This window comes from Carassius gibelio, chromosome B8 (genome assembly GCF_023724105.1).
Source record: "Carassius gibelio isolate Cgi1373 ecotype wild population from Czech Republic chromosome B8, carGib1.2-hapl.c, whole genome shotgun sequence".
Taxonomy (NCBI): domain Eukaryota; kingdom Metazoa; phylum Chordata; class Actinopteri; order Cypriniformes; family Cyprinidae; genus Carassius; species Carassius gibelio.
The window spans coordinates 9016663-9039693 of record NC_068403.1 but is presented as its reverse complement, the minus strand read 5'-3'; the positions used below and the strand labels follow the sequence as shown (position 1 = coordinate 9039693).

The 23031-nt window shown below is 38.2% G+C and overlaps 2 protein-coding genes across 7 annotated transcripts in view; one reads left to right on the top strand and one right to left on the bottom strand.

Annotated features, from left to right (window-relative positions):
- The window catches only part of elavl4 (ELAV like neuron-specific RNA binding protein 4), a 77878-nt gene extending 76032 nt beyond the window's left edge, over window positions 1-1846 (bottom strand). For 4 of the 6 annotated variants that reach the window (XM_052562523.1, XM_052562525.1, XM_052562522.1 and 1 more), the window contains exons 1-2: window positions 1704-1846; window positions 1006-1134 (exon numbers count right to left, since the gene is read on the bottom strand). In XM_052562523.1, the coding sequence (XP_052418483.1) occupies window positions 1006-1134; window positions 1704-1751 (177 nt within the window). In that variant the 5' untranslated portion in view covers window positions 1752-1846. The remainder of the gene's footprint in view (window positions 1-1005; window positions 1135-1703) is intronic. The other 2 variants (XM_052562526.1, XM_052562529.1) reach the window with 2 other exon arrangements.
- A 436-nt stretch (window positions 1847-2282) lies between these two features.
- The window catches only part of agbl4 (AGBL carboxypeptidase 4), a 285604-nt gene continuing 264855 nt past the window's right edge, over window positions 2283-23031 (top strand). The window contains exons 1-3 of the mRNA XM_052564307.1: window positions 2283-5660; window positions 8212-8425; window positions 9401-9523. Of these exons, the coding sequence (XP_052420267.1) occupies window positions 8389-8425; window positions 9401-9523 (160 nt within the window). The 5' untranslated portion in view covers window positions 2283-5660; window positions 8212-8388. The remainder of the gene's footprint in view (window positions 5661-8211; window positions 8426-9400; window positions 9524-23031) is intronic.

The window sequence follows — 23031 nt, the reverse complement described above, 5'->3', positions numbered from 1 at the left end:
CTGTCAGTATGAGTCTGATTTGTGTGAGAATGTGGTGCGGCTCCAGGCAGGCAGGCTGATCCTGTTTTGTGGAGATGAGGAACGAGAGCCCATCACAGATTAGACACCCACAGTTTCGTGTCGATTTAATGCACCAAGTCAGGGATTTATTCTTAACCGACCGGCGCTTACAGCACCAGCCAGCAAACCAGGGCTTTCCCATACAACCATCTCTCTTCCCCCCAAGACTGTAGCAGAAGATCAGAAATTACTGAATGAGAACGTAAAGGATGGTTATCTACTTTCATAGCTCCAGACTTGAGTAAAAACACATTATAATCAGGAAAAGCCATAGCCAGCTATTATCTACAGTATTAGTATGCTCAATATTGGCCACCTATCAGTGGAGAAATAAAACAACTTAATTTTTATGTGCTACAAAATTTAATAATTACACTAGCCATCCACTTATTGAGTTATTTGGTAACATAATACTAATAAGACACATGCTTTCTATTTCACATGTTTTCGAACATGTGAAATGTGCTAAAAGGCTGCAGAGCGCCTGCAGAACATATTCAGAAAGTTGTTGGAAATTCACAATGATGCTTGAAACAAAATGTACATATAAAAATCTGTCCTTTAGCCATCTAACATCACTATTCTCAAATTACTTTAAGCATACACAGTCACACACACACACGACGCACTTTCAATTTCAGGCATCAGTACACCACCGCACAAACACATTCTGAGCAGGAATGCACAAACAATACACTAACACAAGCCGCTTTTTCTCTCGCAATCTGTCTCTTTCTCTTTCTCTCTGGCTAACTGATAGAAAGATCTAGTCGGAGTGGGCGGCCGTTTCATCACACAATGAGGCATGAAAACATTGGCTAATTCAAGCCTAAGGGCTGCACACATTTACCTAAATGAAGTTAGTATTCTTATTCTACTATTCTACTAAAATGATGCTGTCTATTTTCTCATTCGTTTGTCTGATGGATCCGTCTATCCTCTTACCCCCAGAGCCCTGGCCCCCAGTTGGCTGGATGGATCTCGGGGGAAAAGCAGCGAGCCCCTGCCTGGGAAGGAGCCTTCCGCCTGGGCTACTGCCGAGTTCTGTGAACACCTTACCATCATCTTCAGACACTGCTCGCGAGGTGCACGTTTACAGGGAAGAGGAGAAAAGAAGAGAAGAGGAAGAGAACAGAATGCTAGCCAAGGTTTTTTAACGAAATATACAGGCTAAAGAAAAAAGCAAGAGGTGGAAGGAAAGAGAAAACTGGACTGCCACAGTAATAGAGAGCCGTGTGCTTACGTTCACATTCGCTCTACACACACACACACACACAAACACGCACGCACACAGTCAGTGCAAGCCCCAGATGGGCAAGTCATCAAGCAAGCTCAGCAGTTACAGCTATCTTGCTTTGAGTAAATGAGAAAATGAAATGATTGTGCGTGGGAGAGGGAGAGAGAGCGAGTCTAGTCTCTCATCCATTACAGTACGCCCGGAGAGCAAAGAGGTTCTGCCTTCAGCTAGCAGCCGTTTAACTGGACCTAAATGCTCTATCCCTGCACATTCATTTAGACCTGTCAGCTGCCACATTTAGAAGCAGGGACACACTAATAAAACATAGAAATGTTACACACGACAGAATTATGAACACACACTTAGAGAAGTGAGGTGACAGAAGAAGAAAATCCAATTCCTTTACCTCATTGCTCAACAAAGCAGCATTCAGTGTTCGGCTGATTTCAAACATCTTGTTGGTGGCGTTTCGTTTCTTGACGCTTTTTGGTGGGTTTTTTTTTTTGTTTTGTTTTGCGTTCTCGTGGCTCAACGGCTCCTTTTTCTCTACTGGAAATGGGAATCAGTCCCGAGAAAAAAAAAAAAAAGAAAGAAAAATGAACAGGTTAAAAAAAAGAAGAAAAGGAAGGAGAAATCCTCTATATGTGCTGTCTGGCTGGATGTATTTTCTTCTCTCTCGCGCCCGTGTTTTCTGGTGCACCTCTGTTAAATGTGGCGCTTGTGCCCTGGCTCACGCCGCACGACTGAAGAGTCAATATTTTTTTTTTTTAGCTCCCCAGAGTCAGCACATTAAAACAAGCAGTCGGTCTGCCGGGCTTCTTCCCTTATCTGTCCTCCACACACTCGCCTGCACAATGCGTTCCGATCCTCACACTGCTCTGTAGCAGATTAGTTCGTCCCAAAACATAGCTCTTAGTTTAAACTCCTCTCTCTCTCTTTCTCTCTCCCTCTCTCCATCCTCACCCTTTCTCTTTCTCTCTCCTTCCTTGCTCCCTCCCTTCCTCACACTCCCTCTCTCTCTATCTCTATCTCTTTACCCCCACCCCACCCTCCATTCGCTCCCTCTCTCTATTTCTCGATCACGCTCTCCTGCAGTTACAGTTCACAGTGTTACCACAAGGTGGGAAGACTGTTCATAACAGACATGACACAGGCACATCTGCCTTTCCTGGCTCATCTTTTCCTCTTCGTCTGGCTTCACGGCTCTCCTCCTGCTGCTTGTGGGGAACACATGATCGCTTTGGCACCCACTCACCTCCGTTCTCCTCTCTCTCGCCTCCCCCCGTGCCTCAGTTGCCTTGCGACATCCATATTTGATGTATGGGAACGGGATTGATTTATAGACCAATAACATTAAGAAAACTCTGACCAGTGGCACCTCGCCTGAGAAAGCTCCAGCTGAGATGTCGGCGTATCATATTTGTGAACCGGACAGATCTCTTCCTCTAAAATAGCATTAGAGCAAGACGTTGGTGTAATTGTACACAATTCGATGCTTCCAATTCACTGTTTACATAGCTACAATGGCCCTATAATTCATTTCAACACTTAAAAATGAATCTAAATATATAAATACCATACTTTCTGGTTGTCGAATGTCGGTAGAACATATCCATAGTTAATGTAAAGAACTACTGTACACCTGTGGTTACTCTGCTTGCAGCACTTGTGTGAAGTTGTTTCATACTATACAACATAATATTACTTGACCTTGGTTAGTTCTGAAAGAGCTAGCATAATTTTTTCACTTATGCTGCTTGGTTTGATAACATGTGCTGTGCAGTGAAATTGTGGCTTGAGTGTTCAATTACCTATTGGAACAATGGGCATAATGGCTGATTATTAGATTGCAAAGACAGATTGTTGCCTTCCAATAGTGTTGTGTTGGTATTTGTTCAAATATAATCATTATAATTCATCAGAAGTATTTTAAAAGATTGAAAAAAATATATAAAATAATATAATACAATAATAGCTAGATGGAAAGGTAAACGCAGATTCCCACATAATAAAGAAAAAGTGGTGGCCTAGTGGTTAGAGAGTTTGACTCCTAACCCTTGGGTTGTGGGTTCGAATCTCGGGCTGGCAATACCATGACTTAGGTGCCCTTGAGCAAGGTATTGAACCCTCGGGTGCTGCAGCATAAATGGCTGCCCACTGCTCCGGGTGTGTGTTTACAGTGTGTCTGTGTGTGTGCACTTTGGATGGGTTCAATGCAGAGCAAAATTCTGAGTATGGGTCACCATACTTGGCTGAATGTCACGTCACTTTCACTTTTATTACAGGAAGAAACCAGAATGTCCTGTCCTTTCAATAATTATACAACCAAACCCTTTAATTTTGTTTGAGAATGGCATAGAATAACACATAACCTGACTCTTGTCCAACATTTGTGAGGATATTTTCTGTGCAGCCCTTTTTTTATAGATTAATGCAGTAATAGAACTATATTTAAATACTAATCATTTGTATTTATTTTTTACTATAAATAACTGATTTTATTGACTCTCATTGTCGGCTTTAGATTTTAAAATGTGTTTAATGTCCCCTATAATTATTTTATATAGACAAACTTTAAAAAGTATGAGCAATCATGAGATCATTGTTATTCATTGATTTAGTCATAGACTCGCAGATGAATTCCCATCAGCCAATGACTGCATAGCACTGTAATCTTACCTTTAAAAAAATGATATTCAATATGCATACTAAATTAGACTTTCACAAGATGTTTAATTTAAAATGTTTAGCTGTGATTAGGAAGAGTAGATAAAATTAGTCAAGATTAATTACGATGTTTTGTGCTAAACGATTAACTATTAATTGTTGAATATTATATATCACATTGTCTATGCCTAATCACCATCTTCATGCAAACGGACACAGGTACAATACAAACCACAAAACCATATGTTTTTCTCTCAAAATAACAAAGCAGACAAGAATAAGTCATTTTCAGCCTGTGTTGTTTCTAGTGTGTGAAAGGCGGAGGTTAGCTGAAAGTGGGTATGACTGCAGGAAAATGAGCTGTTTCTTTCTTTCTTCTTTTTTTGGAAAACTGCGTATGGTACAGTATGATCTGGTCTCCAGGCCCCATGAGAGGCGTGTGTCCAGTTAATAGCAGCCTATTGACACTGACCCATCTGTTGGGGTGGACTAAAGCCAACTAAAAAAAGGAGATGGAGAGAGCATTGGAGAATGAGAGAGAATGCTACCATTTTTGTTTATGTGTGCATATGAGCCATTACTTAAAACTGTATCATATTTGTTTTATGCTATTACAGAGCAGTTTGTACCTCCACCGAGTCATCATTGCAACTTTTAATGCTTAATCCTTTTAGAATAATAACATTATAGGCTAATCTTATGAAGTTAAGAATCCACCAAGTGTGGCATGCTACTGAGGGATCATGTAAAGAGCACCGTTTTCTCACTCTCGCTGTAATTGTGTTATTGATGTTGCAGGATTTTCTGTTTATCAAGCTTATTCCGGATTTTATCATATATAACAAACCTGGTTAAAAATCGTTCAGGAGATGGTGTGCATACGTGTGCATGCACTGGGATGGGCTGTCACTTGAATCATGGAGTCTACCGCTTAATTCCACAGTCATCTGCCTCTCATTCTCCCTCTTCTGTCCGCCGGGGTCCCAGGGGGATTCTGATTGTTGTCTCCATAGTGACTCTATGTGTCTTTATAAAGCCTGTTCAGAGCCTACCGCTTCTTCTGTGTGCTGTCTGTTCCATGCAGATGACCTGCCATTCACTGCAAGGGACTCATGCGTGTAGTCCCAACATGGTCCGTCTAAAAAGGGTTTCCCTGTACACCACCAAAAACATGTTGGGCACATTGGAAACGCATACCCACACCCACCAAGACACAAGTTGACTCTCCTTATAACCCTTGCTTCAAATACCTCCACCCCAAAAAGAAAGTGTCATCTTTAATATTTAACGCAATCCAGTTTTGCCATCTTAGTCGTTGGCGTCACACCCATCACCCATGATTGTTAGCAGCAGAGTCAGTTATAATTGTGGGGTAAAACTTATTTTGATGTGGAAAAACATTGGGTCTCGTGGGAACCAATTAAAAAATCAGAGGTTCAAGAAGTGGACTATACTTCGCTTTTGTATTCTATGATTGATGGGTTCATTAAATCATCTGTTCACTTGGCAGATTGCATGACAGGACCAGCATGATGAGAAGAATTCTGCTTTTGCAGGAAAGTCATAATTGTCATAGGAATATCTGCTGTGATTCTGTTTCCCCTACAATTTATTTCCTGCTTTCTTGTTCACAGATGCATGCATACTGATGTACATCGCGTGCATCCTGAAGCATGTGTGGACACAAAAGAACGAGGTGGGGATCTATATTTTTGGCGCCCAATTCATAATACGAATTGACAGTCTCAATAAATAAACAAGGAGGCATGGAGCCAGATAATTGGAGATGTTAGGGAATGACATACCATGAAGGACAGCTTTTCAATTTTCAGTTTGAAGGGTGTATCGTGCAGCACAATTCCTCATTATTTAAAATCAATCAAACTACCCTTGCTGCCCTGCTGGTTGTAGTTTGCCATCAAATATGATCGTGAGGAAAAAAATCATTGCCAATTTTGTCTTATTAAAGATGACCCCGTTCTCTTCATCTGCTTCTGACACTCGCCGCTCCGCTCATAACCTGAAAATTAGCAGCCGAGGGTCTCAATGCCTGTCCTCCTGAAACGCAAGTCATATGGTTGTTCATTTGCAGGCTAATCAGAAAGCTGCACTATTAATGGAAAATGAATGAGGTCGGATTTGATTGTGGTTGATGGCATAGGCTATGCTCCAATTGTCCTGGAATCCATACACTTTAATCAATCTATATTGAGAGACAGCCAGTACTGGTTGTGAGGGACATTGCAATTTTAAATATGAGACACTTGAAGGGACGGTTGATGACTACTGTCTTTATCCTCACAGTATAAGAAATATTAATAGCAGGTTCAAGGTAGCTAGAAATCGTAATATTTCTTAATATTTATATAAGGCCTAAATGATGTGCTCACCTCTCTCATCCAGACTCTGATGGTGAATTACATTCAAAAGTGAGCATCACTCTATCTTAGTCACGGCCAAGTCTAGTACTGTATGTGGCCATCCTACACAAAGCCATACTTTCCTGCCCCTTTATTATGAATCTGAATGTCACCTTGATGACATACAGCTATTGCAAAGTTCATGTTTATAGATTAACATATTTGAATTAAATATGGCCTCTTTGTGTCATAATAAACTTCTTTTTTACACATTTATTTCAACTGCTGGTACTGTGATTGTTTAAGAAAAATGTTCCACAAAAATTTCAGTTGGGATTAAATCCCATAATATCTGTGATAAATTCTTAAAATGAATTGTGAGGATGTGTCACCCGATATCACATGATCGTAAACGATAAAATTACTTTCTTGAAGGCAAGGCAAGGCAAGTTTATTTATATAACACATTTCGATGGTAATTCAAAGTGCTTTACATAAAAGAAAGTAAAAATCATGAAGAAAAATAATTTCAAAAATAAAACGAGCAACTTAAAAACTTTGAAAATGATAAAAAATTCTTATTTAAAGTGAATTTAAAACATTTAAAAATATAAAATGACAGTAAATAAAATACAGTGAATATGTAAAATACAGTGCAATCTTGAAGTGAATGTACTCTTGGCTAATTGGTCCCTTTTGAAGGGATTCAATTGCTTAGTTTATTACAAAACGAACCTGCAAATAGCATCCGCATCAGTATTGTAGTCATGACCTGAGTAGGTTGAGTCGAGACCGAGGCCAGAGGATGGCTGAATCCGTCCAAATGATCCAAAGTCAAGGTCTGTGACAAGACTAAGATCATGAAAATATGGTCTTTGGCTCAGACTCCAGATGAACTCATACTACAATGCTGATCCGCATCCCTATAATTTTTAAGATCTTATAAAATGTTTTACAACGCAGCTCTGTGTCCTGATATATTGGCTGGATCTGAAAATTGAAAAATGCTGCCTTCGGAGGATGCATTCCAAGGTGGGAAGGCATCGAGCGACGCCCACGAATTCAATGTTAGCTTCAGTCTCCTGAGATGCCTTCATCTGGACGATTTTTAAAGGAAACATGGTTGTATCCTTTGCTGCCTTTGATATCCCACAATCCTGTGTGTTACATTCATAAAAAATAAAGATGACATCTGAAAGTTGCGACCGGTGGTCAGTTTGTGTGTTAAAGTATGTTTTTGATAAACTTTCCCCCCTTTTGAAGTCATTTCTAAAGAGAAAGTAATATTGCAGTAATGAAATATCCACTTAGTTATCACCAAACCTCTCTATATTTTGCTGTAGATCATTAAACCATTATGCTGCCTCAGAAGCCTGTCCGAAATCCGTTTTATGAGGTGCCTTCGTGCAAAAACATTGCCTGCAAGTGCAAAATGATTGCCTCATGCAGCAGCAAGTCAGCTGCCTAAGTTTCCGGATGCAGCCATTGTGTTTTCCATAAAAACTGGAAAATTGGATATAAGATATATATTCCATAAGTACAGGAATTTCTTTTTTTTTTTTTTTTTTTGCCAGTAGTCTGTAGGCAACTGGCAGCCATGCATAATGCTGTCTTGCTATCTATCTGTAATACAGGATGAATATTCTTGTACTGCTTTCCCAGAAGAGAAAATTAAACTTTTAGGCATAAGCTACTCTTGCAAATAGATGGATTCAAATCAAATAGACATGGACTTAAAGACACAAATCCCTCAATAATTTAATATTTTTTTCAGCCATGAACGTATAATATAGTGGATGTTATAGTCCATGTTTTATTAGCAGCTAATAAAGGCATTGGTCTCTGTACACACTCCTGACATTTCCTCTCTATTTGGACGCTTTATAGGGCTGCACAGCATTATTTGGCGCGTTGTGAGAAGACATCCGTGTGGATGGGGGAGCTGTGCGCTTTTCGCGCGCTTACACCTGCTGGTTACGTCAAATCCTTCCCAGAGCGGCGTTGCGCCGTCGTCTTGGAAACGGTCCTTCAGCGTCGCAAGCCTGTGTAAGGTTGTATGGACGGATGATGGAAGAAAACAGCAGAGAACATCTCGATACTGGTGTGTAAAATCAAAACACATTAATACAGATTAATTTGACCGTTTTCTATTCACAGACACTCGGTGGGTGCTGTCTGTGCTTGTATAGTGAGCAGATTTCGCTGTTAGGTGCACGATATGAGCGCTTCGTTCATGTAAACAATGACTGTTAGCTAACGTTAGCCGAATAAACCTCATTTATGTGACTTTCCGAGACTTGGAGTGTCAAAACATTAGCGTGAATGTATATTCTCTTATAACTGCATAAGTAATGAAACGGTACATCACGTGTGTTTTGTTGTCCAGCCTTGTTAAGGTGGACACTTCCAGATACGACGACTGACATATTTACACTTGCTGGATCTATTTACGAGATTGTACTAGCTTTGCTGTGCATTTCTTGATGAAATATGTGACCCTGGACCACAAAACCATTCATAAGGATCATTTAAAAAATGTAATATTGAAGCTGAATAAATAAGCCTTCCATTGATTTATGGGCTGTTAGGATAGGACAATATTTGCCTGAGATACAGCTTGCATTATCTGGAATCTGAGGGTGCAAAAAAAAAATCTAAATATTGAGAAAATCCTCTAAAGTGTATAAAATATCTTCAATGAACATGATCTTTACGTAACATCCTTTTTGGCATAAAAGAATAATCTCCTTTTGGGTTCAATCTAAGAAATAAAATAATATGTGATTGGAGTACATTGTTAGACCATTTCTTTAATTGTTTTGCAGTTATTCTTTTTAGGTTTTGCTTTCGTTGTCCTATTTCAACTGTTCGTATAAATATTATTCAGACTCCCATCAATAACTTTTTGGCATTGTTTTCTGTCTTGCACATAGACCACAACCCTGTTTGGTTGTCAGTTTTTAATTGCAGTGCTTATATAACTATTGCCAATTAATTTTAATAATAAAATTAATGTTTATTTCCTTCATGTTTTAGTCACCACCTATATGTATTTCTGATTTTTTTTTTGTGGCAGATAATGAAGCAGGGGGAGAGGATGCTTTGGTGGGGAATGTGAACAAACTGATGATCAGCCCTCCAGGATACACTGGACCGCCCAAGAAAGGTCATATCATCTTCGACGCCTGCTTTGAGAGTGGTGAGAGATCTGAGTATTTGGATTTATTTAGCCCCCTTTTCATGCTGTTATGTGAACACTACTGTTCAGTAATAGCATTTATTTGAAATAAAAATCTGTTGGAACATTAAAAATGTCTTTACTGTCACTTTTGATCAATTAAATGCGTCCTTGCTGAATAAGTATAATAAAAAATGAAAATAAAAATTGAACTAACCCAGAGCTGTTAAACGGTAGTGCAATTTCTGCATCATTACCACCGGAAGGATTTGAAAAAATCAAGACTCATTTTTAGCATTTTTTTTTTCTAGGCACTCAGCCCATATTCCATTATTTAGACAAAAAGGCACAAACTTACATTGTTGATGGAGATTATTGAACTTGAAATGACTAAAGCAGGGTTGAAAGCATAGCAGAATTAACACATTATGAAGTAATCAATCTATGTTTTGGGTATAATCAAATCCACATTTAAATATTCATTTTTTTTATAAAGGTCAAGGAATCTTGAATTTTAAAAACTTAAAATATTTTAAGCAATTAACTAACACTAAGTTGCCATTATAATCTTGAGCTGAATTTCATACAAACATATTAAGTGTGTAATGCTGACATGTTCATGATCTAATTTATCTAGTGTATAAACAGAATATCAAATAAAAAGCACCTTAATCGAGCAATATGTTAACATGGCAATTAATTAAAAAGATTTAGAAGGATGTATACGGTGAACAGCTAGAATAACCATCTATACTTCTACAAATGTTATACATCCCAGAAGAGCTGTAGATCTCTGTCATCAAACATGTTTTTATGAAAATCATTGGCAGTGTCTTTTGTTTAACCATACTATTTTAGCATATGGCAGCACAGCCTGAGAGAGACTTTTGTCCATATGAGCAGGGCTTTTAATGGATAATTATCTCCCTTTTAAATGGAGGGGGTAAAAATTGAAGCGTTTCAATTGAAAGTGACTGCTCTATCTGTCGGTCTACTCGCTGAAATCTGTAATTAAGGCAAGTTATGATATTTTGTAGCATGCTTTGAGTAAATGGCCTTTGTTTGGCACTTTTTGCCGGTCTGAATGAGCAGTGATGTAATGAAAATAAAGTGCTTTTGCAGTGACAAGGTCAAGTGGGCAGCTGAGAGCAGCTTTGGGCCAGATTGACAGTGAATCAGTATGGCTGGAACAGGCACAATATCATTCTTTGCTGGGAGATTAGGTTCAGGGTCTCCAACAGATGAGACTCAGCTTTCATATTCTTGACAGCCAACCAATTCACCCCTCTGCGGGGAAAGAGCTCGCCTGTGGCTAGACACCCTGTGGGGTTTTTTATATATATATATATATATATATATATATATATATATATATATATATATATATATATATATATATATATATATATATATATATTTTGGTCTTGGAAATATTCTGTAATAGTACAATTTTTAGGTGGAGCGAGTCTTTCTGGTATTATCAGGTAGCTGCTTGTGAGTCTGGGTTGAATGTTAAGGTGAAAGAAAGCAGTTGGTTACGGATCCAGTGTCTGAAATGTAAGACTGACCATTTCGAATCAATTTCAGCGTAACTTGAGAAAATCAATATGATTCTGAGCAACTCTACCAGAAGAACTAATAATAAACACTGTTCACAATGTGCTTTAGCAGCTGAGCCATCTGTCATCATAGAGTTGTTTATTACTGTTATCAAAACAATGACGTTCCTCGTAAGGATGTTGACTGTAGCCATGTTTGTGAGCCGAGAGTGGCTAATGTTTTGCGGCAATAAAAGGACATGGAATATTAACATAAGTTACAGAGCCAAAGTCAATATAAATAAATAACCAGGACGTTTTATAAGTTTCTCTGTTTTCCCCTCTGACTGCCCCCGAGGACCCCGAGGCACTGATTAATGAACATCCAGCCGCAAGACCAGGATCAGCTAACATATATGACATTACCCCCATGTCTCTGGCTCGGCAAATTCTCTGAATGATTTATGGAATAGATATTAATCTGCTTCCAGTAAACGCATTATCCAAGTTGGAAAATGGAGAGGAATTGATGTTACAGCGCTAATGTCAAATTAATGTCCTGTTGCTGTTTCAGCAAAGCAACACTGCAGTGAAATGATATTAACCACTTACACACTGACAAAAGGAAAGCGGCACTTTCTTGGCAACAATTGGGGCTTTTGATGTAAGTGACTTTGAGAGCTGAAGCCCCTGTGTCAATTGAAGGACTTAAGACGCAATAGTTCAGCAAAGTTTTCAGAGCTAGGGACATTCGGTCATTAATCAAATGCTCTTCTCTTTATGTTGAAGAAGATGTGGAAATGTAAAGGTTTGTGGCGATGTGGGCTCATTTGTCAGAAAGCCACCTGTCAGCAAGTGATAACTTTTCACCGTTCGCAGCCTCTCCTTTGTTACGGTGAAAGTCAGCACCTTGGAAATGGAAATGAAATTTAAAACCCAGTCAAAGGATCAAATATCCCCTTGGAAAAAATGAAAATAATAGCATAGATGCATTAGATATCACTTGCTCAGATTTTGAGAAAAAAGTTTAACTCTTTTTCAAAATAAATGGCTGTTTCAGTTTGTATACAGTTTATACTAGTGTTGGCTGATTAACTATCTAAAGCTAGTGATGCTACTAACTTAACTGATTTTTTTTTTAGTTGCATGACTTAGTTCATCTGTTTTTAAAGTTAGTTAATCTAACTTTCTAATCTAACACCTTTGTTATGTTAATGATTATTTTGATAGCTGATTAATCTGCTATTATTTGTTTGATTAATCTGATAAAAATCTGATTATTAGTAAATATTAAAATGCAATCATTTTAATAAGAAAGAATTAATTTTAATCCATTATTTAATATTAAAATGTTTTTCTACCTCCTGCCCAAATGTATCCTATGCAATTTTAAGGCTATAAAAGCAAGTATGGTGAATATAATTATGTAGGCGTTGTTATTCATTTTGGGTTTAAATGTAAACATTCAATTAAAAAAAAAAAAATCTGCTTGCCTAGCATTTTTAGTGAAAGTTAAGTTCACTAAATTAAAAAGGGTAATAAAAACAAAAGCACAGACTGAATGTTAACCTGATATGAGGAATACTCATCTGAACATAAGTAAATTACTGTACATATACATCCATTAACTCCTTTTAAATCCCTTTACAGTTACTGTTCTCACAAAAATACAATACTTATGTTCATGCAGAACTATTGTATTGTTCTGTCTGTTCAACGCACATGTGCAAAACACTTATGCAGTGAATCCTGTGAAGTTTGCAGAGGCTTTCTAGCTTTCAGGACTAGCTTGTATGCATTATGGAAATAGGCCTAATTCTGTGACTTTCTAACATTTACAGATAAGGATTCAATTGTGACATTTAAGTTCTGCATGTAGGAAAACACATCTCAAATGCTTTAAACAGCACAAGTATCCGTCAGGTGCCTGATAGGAAAGACTTATTTTTTTCTATCTTTAAAAGTAAAAGTAAAAAAAAAAAAAAACTTTTGTGTACTTGGTAACTGCTTTATGTTTGTATCTTGTATTGTATCTAATTACAGTTATTGCTTAGCATGAGGGTAGCTTAACTTCTGCAAATGATGATTAGCTTGTAGCTTGTTGAGCAACAGTTGTAGAGTAGCTTCCCCAACACACACTGTGGCTGCTACATACAAGCTATCAATCCAGAATCACACCATCTATGGGACTTCAAGCAAATGTGTCTTTCTTTAAAAGCCAATATATCACTCAACTTCCTTTTCTCTGCCAGAATTTTTTTTTTCTTGTTTCTTTCTCCCTTTAGACAGCTGTCATGAATTAAAAAAAAGTCTGAAAAATGGCTCTTATCTTTAGTGTCCGGGTAATAAATTCTAATTGCTTAATTAAAACAGACCTTGGATATGTAAACTGTTTACTGAAGGCATAAAACACTTAATTTACATTTAGATTAGATGTAACTCATTTTCTTGTCGCCATATGCAGATTAGGTCAGTGGTATATCTTTTTTTTAGGCATTTGAGCCTACAGGTTTCTAATTCTCTCTCACTTCTGTGTCTGCCTTTTTTTTAGCATAACTTATTAAAATGACCCCCATTATGCACAGTTTGATAGTAAAAAACATAATGAATATTTCCTGAAGGCGTCATTAAAATGGTATTGATGGCTCTATAGATATAGAACGTTTGCAGCATTATGTAAATTCCATAGATTCTTGAATTTAAAAGAGCTTTAATGGTTATAATTAGCACTTTAATCTTGTGATATCATCTGAGGTTTTTAATAAACTGATGTGGTTTTGTTCTAGTTTAGAAACATTTGATTATGTCTTTTTTTTTGTTTTTTTGGAGTAGCTGACTTTTTTATTGACTATTTTTATGATAACAGGCATTGAGAGGATTGATAGTCTTGCATTAATCTATGGCCTCTGGATAAAAGCATTCAAATTTAGCCTGCCAGAATCAAGAATAAAAGTAAATTTATTGTAAACCTTTTTGAATTTTGAAGAAATCTTTTGAAGTGCACGTCATTTATTACCTCACACCCTCTCTTTCATTCATGTAGATGTTCTCACATCAGTTTCCTAATTCATTCTGGGGGCAAATTATGTCAAAAATATTCTCCACATGCCGATGCTTATCAGAGGTTTTGAGTCAAAAAACTTATTGACTGTAGCTGTTGATTAAATCTGGTGACAGCTAGAGGCAGAAGAAGAAGGTGTGTGCGCGTCTACACAAGTGCATATATGTGTGTCTACATAATGATTCGATCCCTACCAAGGGCAGAATATGACGTATCCACCAATGACAATCCAAGATGTGCGGTACCCCCTAAGCATTTAACGGATTTGCACTGCGGATTTTAAATTATCCATTGTAATCATAATAGATGAAAAACTCCTTCGATTCAGCGAACAAAAGAAATGTGTTCGGAGAGGGGACAAGACCTCAGCCGCACGTTTGCTAATGAGGATAAACAGTAGGGAAAAATCTCTCCACTGATGGGGCTTTAATTGTTTTGCACCCCCCCCCAGTTCTGTAGTTTCTCTGTCTGTTTTTTATCTTCCCTCAAAAGTCCTCATGCTTCATGTCACTCTTGCAGAGTGCATCTAGTGGATGAATGAATGGGGGATGAAAAAAATGCAAGGAGGCAAAGGGGACAAAAAGCAGCCAGGCTTGCCAGAAGATATTTATATACTTCAGATGTACACTGAATCAAGACAGCCAGATCCCCATTGATTAAAGAAGTGGAAACATTCTAACAATCAGGCTTTATGCTCCGCACAAGTGCTTGCAGGAGACAGAAGGGCTTACAGGGAGGATGAAGGGTACTTCATATTCCGATATAAGGCTACTATAGATGTATTCCTGTCCTCAACAAAACATAACAACACGGGCAAGCATATAAAGACAAGTGGAAGGGATATTAGTCACAGATTTTGTGCTTAGCGCTTAGAAGATGAAAGTTCTACTTGTAAACGTCTTGGTATTTAGCAGAAGAGTCATGCTCCCACTAAGAAGGCTACATCACTGTCCAGTGCCTTATGGTTTTCTCTCTATTTTTCTTGAAGTTTTAAGGAGGATTGAATTGATTTGGGCTGTTTTCTGAGAAGAACCCAGAGCAGGTTTCTGATTTATTGTTTTTATCAAGTGTTTTTGTCCTCCATCTTGCTAGTTGAAGCTGGTCTGCTTTCCTTTGAAAATTTCATAGCTTTATCTCTTTCATTCCACTAACTGATGCTCAGGCCTGTGGTGTTATACAGCTCTGACCCTGAAGAAAATATCCCTGCACTCAGACACCATGTGTGGAAGGGGTTTCACAGTCTCCCCCCACTAAACCACAAGGTTAACAGCCTTGCTTCTTTAGTTTTACTGTAACACATCCTTACTCATTGTGGCCCTTTACTCATTTATCACTCAGTCAATACACAAAGCCAAACAGCTGTAAAATTTATAGTTTTTTTCCCCCACAAATTGGTCTGAACAGTTTATTTTCTGTCACAAAATAGTATTTTTCTTTTTCTATCAGATAGTGGATTTTAATTACATGAAACAATTGCAAACGATAAAGCTTCTATGATTTACTATGTATGTTTCTGAGTAAAACAAATTTAAGTGTAGGACTATGGAAGTTATTTCTTCCACAATCAATCAATCAGTCAGTCAGTCAGTCAGTCAGTCAATAAAATTGCATAAAAGAAAAAAAAAGTAATTGCAACCTTTCTGACAATTCTGACTTTTTCTCACAATTCTACAGTAAGTTTATATCTCACAGAACTGGGAGAAAAATAATTTCCTTTTTTTATTTTTCTATTCTTTGGCAGAAATAACCATATAGGATTGTACTTGAGGATTTGATATTGATTGCTAAACTGTAATGTTTTTTGTCAATTGTATTTTTCATTGTCTTTGTGGCCTTGATAATGTCAGAAGTATGTAAAGGCACTGCCCTGTGTCTCTCATTTTTAAACATTATTTGTACTCTTAGACCCTTTTTTTTCAACGTAGGTTAACATGAAAGAACAAGCAGTTGTATTTGTGCTTTGAACATTGCATGTCTATACCACATCCTACAATCTCATGCACAGAGATGAACCGCATAGCTGAACTATAATTTGAATTGGTCCTCTCTCTTGCTGCCCGCATAGCAACTGCTTCTCGGAGCAGAAGAGCACAGTGGTCTGCGCACAGTCATGCTGTAATATTTACCCACCCCTAGAGTGCTTGGATAGAGTGTGTGTCCGTGCTGTGGAATGAGCTGGGCGAGCAGATATCTCAAATGTGCACAAGCAAATGAAACGGGTGATAATCCTGCCTGACATTCCCACCATCAGCCTTGGTTATGTTTGATCAGAGCCCTACAGCCTGGAGAGATCTGGAATGAAACATCAGCTCTAAGGCTATTGATGGCTGTTGAGATACCTGCATGGGAATGTCATGGGGTGCATGTGTGGTTGTGCATATTTTATTGACGTGTTCTTTGAGGCATTTCCTCTGGTATATTGCTCTGTGAATTGTCAGAATGTGTTTTAGTGTGGTTTTAGTGCCTTGTGCTCTTTTGCATAGTTTTGGGGACCTTTCTACTTAGCTATTCTAATGATTGAAATGTGCACAATTTGTAGCGTGAATCATATTTAGCTTTAATTTTGACTATTTTTAGCATTTGTTCTGTTTGGTTGGTCGACAAATTTAATTTCAACCACATTTATGTATTTGGCAGATGTTTTAAGTATCCAATGAATGCATGTACATATTCATGTGTTTCATAGGAATGGAATCCATGCACTATGTGTTGCTAACGCTAGGTTCAGTTCACTGGGGTGCATCACTTAACAGTTATGTTAAGAGCCAAACTCTTAATATATATTTTTTTATAGGCAAGTCTTTGGATCCAGCAAGTCTTATCTTGTGGGTAACGACCACTCCCTTTTTCTGTTTGTTCTCCATTGAAGTATTGTGATTGCTAACACATGTCCTCTATGCTGTATTTCCTTCCATTACCGAATGTTAAATTGGTTCAGTGATATCTAATTAGACACAACGAGGTACCCGTTTTCAAACCGTACAACACGTTCCCACTTTCATCCACTCAGTTTAGAAAATAATCCCTGCCATGTGTTTTACTTGTGAACGTGACACATACTTCAATTAGCACCCTTCACATGCTCTCACCAGCACATTATAATGGGCGGTATGAAGACTAGCATAACACTCACGGGCTCAGCGTTTTCTATTTTACAGTTATTAGCAGAAGGTTAACTCAGAGCACAACAGCCTCTTCTTTAAAGCAAATGAAATCTGTGCGGTTTTAGCCGGACGCTGACCCCTATTAGGCGATCCTCCAACGAATGGCGTTTTCCTGACTATCTACGCGGGGTCATGCCGTATGTGTGTGTTTTTCTCAATGAGCTCTTTAACCTGCTCTCTAAGCCGCCACTCTTGTGTAGAGAGTGTTTAATATACTAGGTCAAGTGATCGAGTCAGTATCACCGTTGGCGCTGTTCCACTTAGAAGTAAAGTCATTTTAACTTGTTTCCGCAGTTCGGGTTTTCTTTAAATATTATTTATGTATTTAACGCTTCAAGGACTTGTGCCTGCCTGTCGGGCCATTGTTTGCTGCTAAAGCTTTTGATCAAAAACATGCAGTTTTTGTGTATTGAAAAGCAAAGTTTGGAAACGATGTAGTGAGCAGGGAATAGAGAGCGTCTCGCAGGTAAAAATAACTACACACAGAGCCGTGTTGCGATACGTTGCCACATCAACACGCTGCTCCACGATGATGGAGTAATCCATTTCCCCAGCAGCTCTCCTGATGCCATAAACACAGGCGCTAGGCGGACATGTCATTCCTCATTCTAGGCAAGGACATGCAGTTTGGGAAAATGCTGGAGATTTGTAACGCTTTAGCGCTGTGTTTTTCCTTTTTCTTATTTTACACCGCCTCTGTTTATATTGCTGATTTATTTAAAACATTTTCTTTGAGATGAAGTTCATTGATGTGTCAGGTTGTGTTTGATATCACACATTTGTATGCTTCGGGGATGTTTGTAAACTGATGCATAAGAACAGAGAGGAATTTTAATAGAAATACCATCTGTTTGGATTCTGACAGCTTCTTGAGACTGAACAAAAACCTGTTTGTCAGGATTTGCCACTGCTGAAATCTGTAGTGTTTCGCATGCATGTACAGTACTACTCTAGTATATATAACAAATATTTTGCAAGCAGATAACTGCTTCCTGTATGCCGTCCTCAAACTTGTTGACTGTTCTACATCATTTGAGCACATTCCCCCCTACAAAGATAAAAGCTCTGATTGTTGCTCTCTGCTGAGATTGTATTCAAACACTTCAGTGTTACGTAAAATCACAAAGTGCCGTAGTGCATCTAGATTAAAATGTACCATGTTTTGCTAACAGCACCTCTTGTTTGCATTCTCTGCTCTGTGATATCTCTGTGAACACAGCATAGTATTTTAATTCAGAGTGAATGGTATTGATCTGTAAAGGACGTGATATTCATCATGTAAGAATTTTATTCAGTTTAAATTTGGCGTGGTAGATGGTAACATTAATAGCAAAATCTATAGCCTTTCATCAGCTGCTGTAGGCTGTGAGGATTGTCAGAGAAGATTTTTGTCGAAAAAAGATTCTTTGAGAGAGTCTAAAAAGGCCAGCGTCTAGCAGAAAACCAATTCTCGACCGCCCACTGTCTTTGAATCGGGAACATTTTAAGTGTGCAAATACTTCACCCTTAATTAGAGCAAAAACTTTGCATCTGTCCTTTGAAGAGGGTTCAAGAAGCTTCCTTGCTCTTGGCAGCCATTGCTGATTCCAGTGCCACCTGCCATGCAGTCAAAGTGACCATCCCTGCTTTTATTTTTGCCCTGAAATAAGAGACATTCAGAATGAATATCTAATGTAAATCGAATCCTTCATAGGCTACATTCACACAGCAGCAAAATACAGCAATCAATTCAGATTTATAGTGCTTAATATTGTTCCATTGACACACAGTTTGATTAAACCAAAGTGACAACTGTATTTTATAAACCAATTGACACTTAATCACATTTATCTCAAATTCTCCTAAAAATAAAAAAAGAGTTTTTGTATGTGCAGTATTGCATCTCTCTAATTGTAAATTATTTATCCAGCTTGTCTGTTCCTATATCTTCTTTCAAATATTTTAATCGGTATGTTTATCTGATTAAAATCTGGTTAAATTGCTAGTGTATTAAGCAATTTCATATGTATTTATTTACCTGTAAAATTATCCTTAGACGCTGACATAACAATGCCTAAATAAATACATAAATCATACATGGAATACAAAAAGGATTGCTGTAAGTTGTTTGTTTATACGGCAGTGGTTCAAATAAAATGTAAGCTGGTGTATGAACAAATCAGTTTGAGTGTCTCCTGTTAGTGAATATGGTTGTCAGTTCCAAACATTGACTGTTTGAATGAAGCTAAAGTTGAAGTATAGATAAAATGCTAGCAGTGTAGCTGTGCCTTCCCCCCGAGTGAGCTTCTCTACTTTTGAATCGGTTCATTTTTTTATTTTACTGTGTATTTAGAGCACTGTTGCTTAATTCTCTTAAGTAATTATACTGCAGTGGGTGTTGTTTGCTAGAGTGCTTGTGCAAAGGGAGGTGACAAGGAGCACTGATTTTCTGCCAAGATTTCTGAACAGCTTGCAGTTGAACCCCTCCGTTCTTTTTTTTTCCCATTCAAGTCTATCAGGCCATTCACAGTAGCATCACTTCATGTAATTCACTGTTCTGAAAAGCTTTTGCACGTTGAGAGATTTCTGTGTCTCTACCTCAGGATAGCCAAGAAGCCTTGCTGGCATTTTGCAGCCATCTTGGTCCACGGTGGCTGCATGCCATTGATTCAGCTGTGGTTTTATCACACTGCCGCACAACACGAAAGTGCAGACCAGATGTGCACTAGTTACTGTATGCTACTGCTATGGCACTCAACTCTGAGTGTATCACTGCATATCAACCCCTTAGTGCTGACTGCTGAAATGCTAGAGAATTGTGTTATTTTTCACTCAAAACAATTGCCTGGACCAGTCCTAATGAACCACAATCAATTGATTGAGCTTGGACGACCAAGGTTGTTGTGTGATATCACCAAAAAGACAGCATTTATTTGATTAGAAATACAATAAAAAACTGTCATTTTGTGAAATATTATTCCAGTTTGGAATAACTTTTTTTAATTTTGGTACGTTTTAAAATATAATTTATTCCCATGATGGCAAAGCTGAATTTGCAATTTTTTTTGGTCATTTTATTTCTCTTAATGAAAGCCCCTTCTCTTAATGGTGACCTATTGGAGTTGCTGTTAATTTCCCTTGTTCCTGTATTGTTCCTTTTGTCCCATTACAGACCAGTCAGCCTCAGGCATTAATGTGCACACCAACAGGGAACATTAACTGTAAATAAACAGGGCAGCCACCTCCCCAATAGGATGCTACCACCCTGATAACAGACCCCTCTTAGCAGCATTGTTGACCTTCTCTTCGCCACGGGCTCACCAAGGACCCTTCAGCTGTCTTTATCTTCCAAGTCTCCGCAGGAAAGATTATTCTTATTGCCAGGCCAGGGATATAGAGCAGGAACTAGAAGAAGAGATAATGAAAGAGAGCAAGGGAGTGTGTTAGGAAAAGATGAAAACAAAAAGACAAAGCCTGAAGAAACATCCAACAGGAACAGAAAAGGACCTAGACTGTTGTCTTGCTGGCAAAGCGTCTTTTGTCCTTTGTAGGACTTCATATAATTAACTCGTAAAGAGATAGCATGAAATTTGAAGTGACTTCTGTTTACCCACTAAGGACTCAAACCGTACAGCCAACAAAATGATAAGGCATGGAATGAAAGGGAAGGAGAACAAAGTGGTACATAATCTAAATCTGGATTTGAAGGGGTAACAACGTTAACCCCACATTCTTCACAATGAGATGAAGAGGGAAGACCACAGTTGACGGCGATGAGTGGCTCTTTTAAGAGAGTGCCTCCAGGAGTCTGGGGCTTCAGAAAGGCTGGCATGTTTCATGGCTGAGATCGATGGTACAATTTAGTACATTTCACAGTAAATGCCTCCCCATGACCTGCCGACTGTTATGAAATGAACACACTTGCTTTGGGCCCTTTTTTTATTTGAGCAATACCGATACAAGGGCAGCAAGAAAATTTGAACCTTTTTCAGATTCATTGGCCCCTTTATCACTGCTGCCAAGCATGTGGGTTGCAAAGCACAGATGCAGACGCTCTGAATTTTGTGCCGCTGAGGGTTCCGCATATCCATGCTAAAAGATAGATGTCAAGCAATTACTACTCTTGCATTTATTTCCTGCCCCATTTTTGATAAAATGCTAATGCGTGTGATTATTTTACTATTTAGTCCCATTTTAATGACAGTCTAGTGATTTGGGTGACATTGTGTAATTGATGTCATTAATTAGCATCTAGAGGCCGCTTGGCTTAAAACCCACAGTCATGCGCAGCACGGTCTTCCTCATGGGACTCCTGTAATGGTGATGGAAATAGCACTAGCATTGTGAAGAATGCTAGTTTGAATCCTTTTGACACCTGTTACAGACGTTCTGAGAGTTAGAGGTCATGGCTCTATTCTTGTCCTGATTTAACGATAAAGATGTGAAAAAGTTTAGCAGAGATGGAGAGAGAGAGAAAGAAGGACACCGAGAGAAAGAGATTGATGTTGCCTCGGTGACACCTTGCCTTTAGACAGAGAGCAGGAAAAACTGCATGAAGTGAGTTTGGCTGGAGGTCTTGAGCCAGATACCTTTCCTGGGGTTTGAATCAATTCCAGCTTTATCAGTTGTCCATGTCCAGGTATTCTCACCCGTGGGAAAGGCTGATGTGTTTTCCAATAATGAAAAGGAGCACATGGCAAAAACACATTTAAGAGGTGGCCAGTCTCCAGAGTTGCTTCTAATTTCCAATGCAGTTTGTAACAGAAGAAAAAAAAAAAAAACTGGTAGAAAAGTTGAAAGATATCTGTGTCCAGTGCTGTTATCAGTACCGGGGATGCTCTAGACTCACCACATTGCCACATTTCTCACCACTAATTAAAGTACGGCTAGTCAATAGAGACCAGATAGAGCTTTTCCTTATTTTTCATATAAATGTGTTTATTCCTATTGTGCCTATATGTGCTGTTTTATAATCAGCTATTTTGCAAAACATGGTGACTTATTCTATGGTGCGGTACATGAGTACTATCATACTATGTTGTACCATGTACATTTGAATTAAATAATATGTCAGTGAATTTACAATGACTAAACTTCATCCCTCCATTTCTGTCTTATTCTCTTCCGACGTTCCCTTTTCAGTCTCTCAGTTCCTCCCTGTATGGTCTTGTTTTCCGGTTGTGGGTTTTTAATGTCCCATTGTTCTGAATGAGCAGGAGGACTGCTCTAACTGACCAGGCTTGTAGCTCTGTAATGGGATTAGCCAAGCCATGTTCATATTGTTGTCTGACAGATCTGCCCCCAGTTCTGTTTCTTTATTTTTTCTTTCTCTTTCTCTTTTCAGTACTGCAAAGCTTCTGATTTTTTTGTGTATTATTTTTTCACATGCAGAAACAAAGACAAAATCACTTACTGCTCTAGACTGAAGAACTTTTTTTGGCTTTAATAAGTAGGGCTGTAGGACAGAATACCACAAATGTAAATATCGCAGTATGCCTATTGCAAGGGTGTGCAATATCTGAATCCTTTTAATAATATGCTACTTAAATCAAAACATTGCAAGAAGTCAAAGTTTTAGTTTGATGCACATATCAGAGAATCGCTTTGTTAAAAAGAGTTAAGTGCATCTTGCTGTTTGACTCATACCTGAAGCATGTGCACAAGCTGCATCTTGCATTGCATCGTTTTTTTTTTGTTTGTATGTTCACATTGATGTTAATATGACATTTTCTGATTTGTGACATTAATTTTTATGCAATGCTAAAACACTGCTGGTCACTTTCAGAA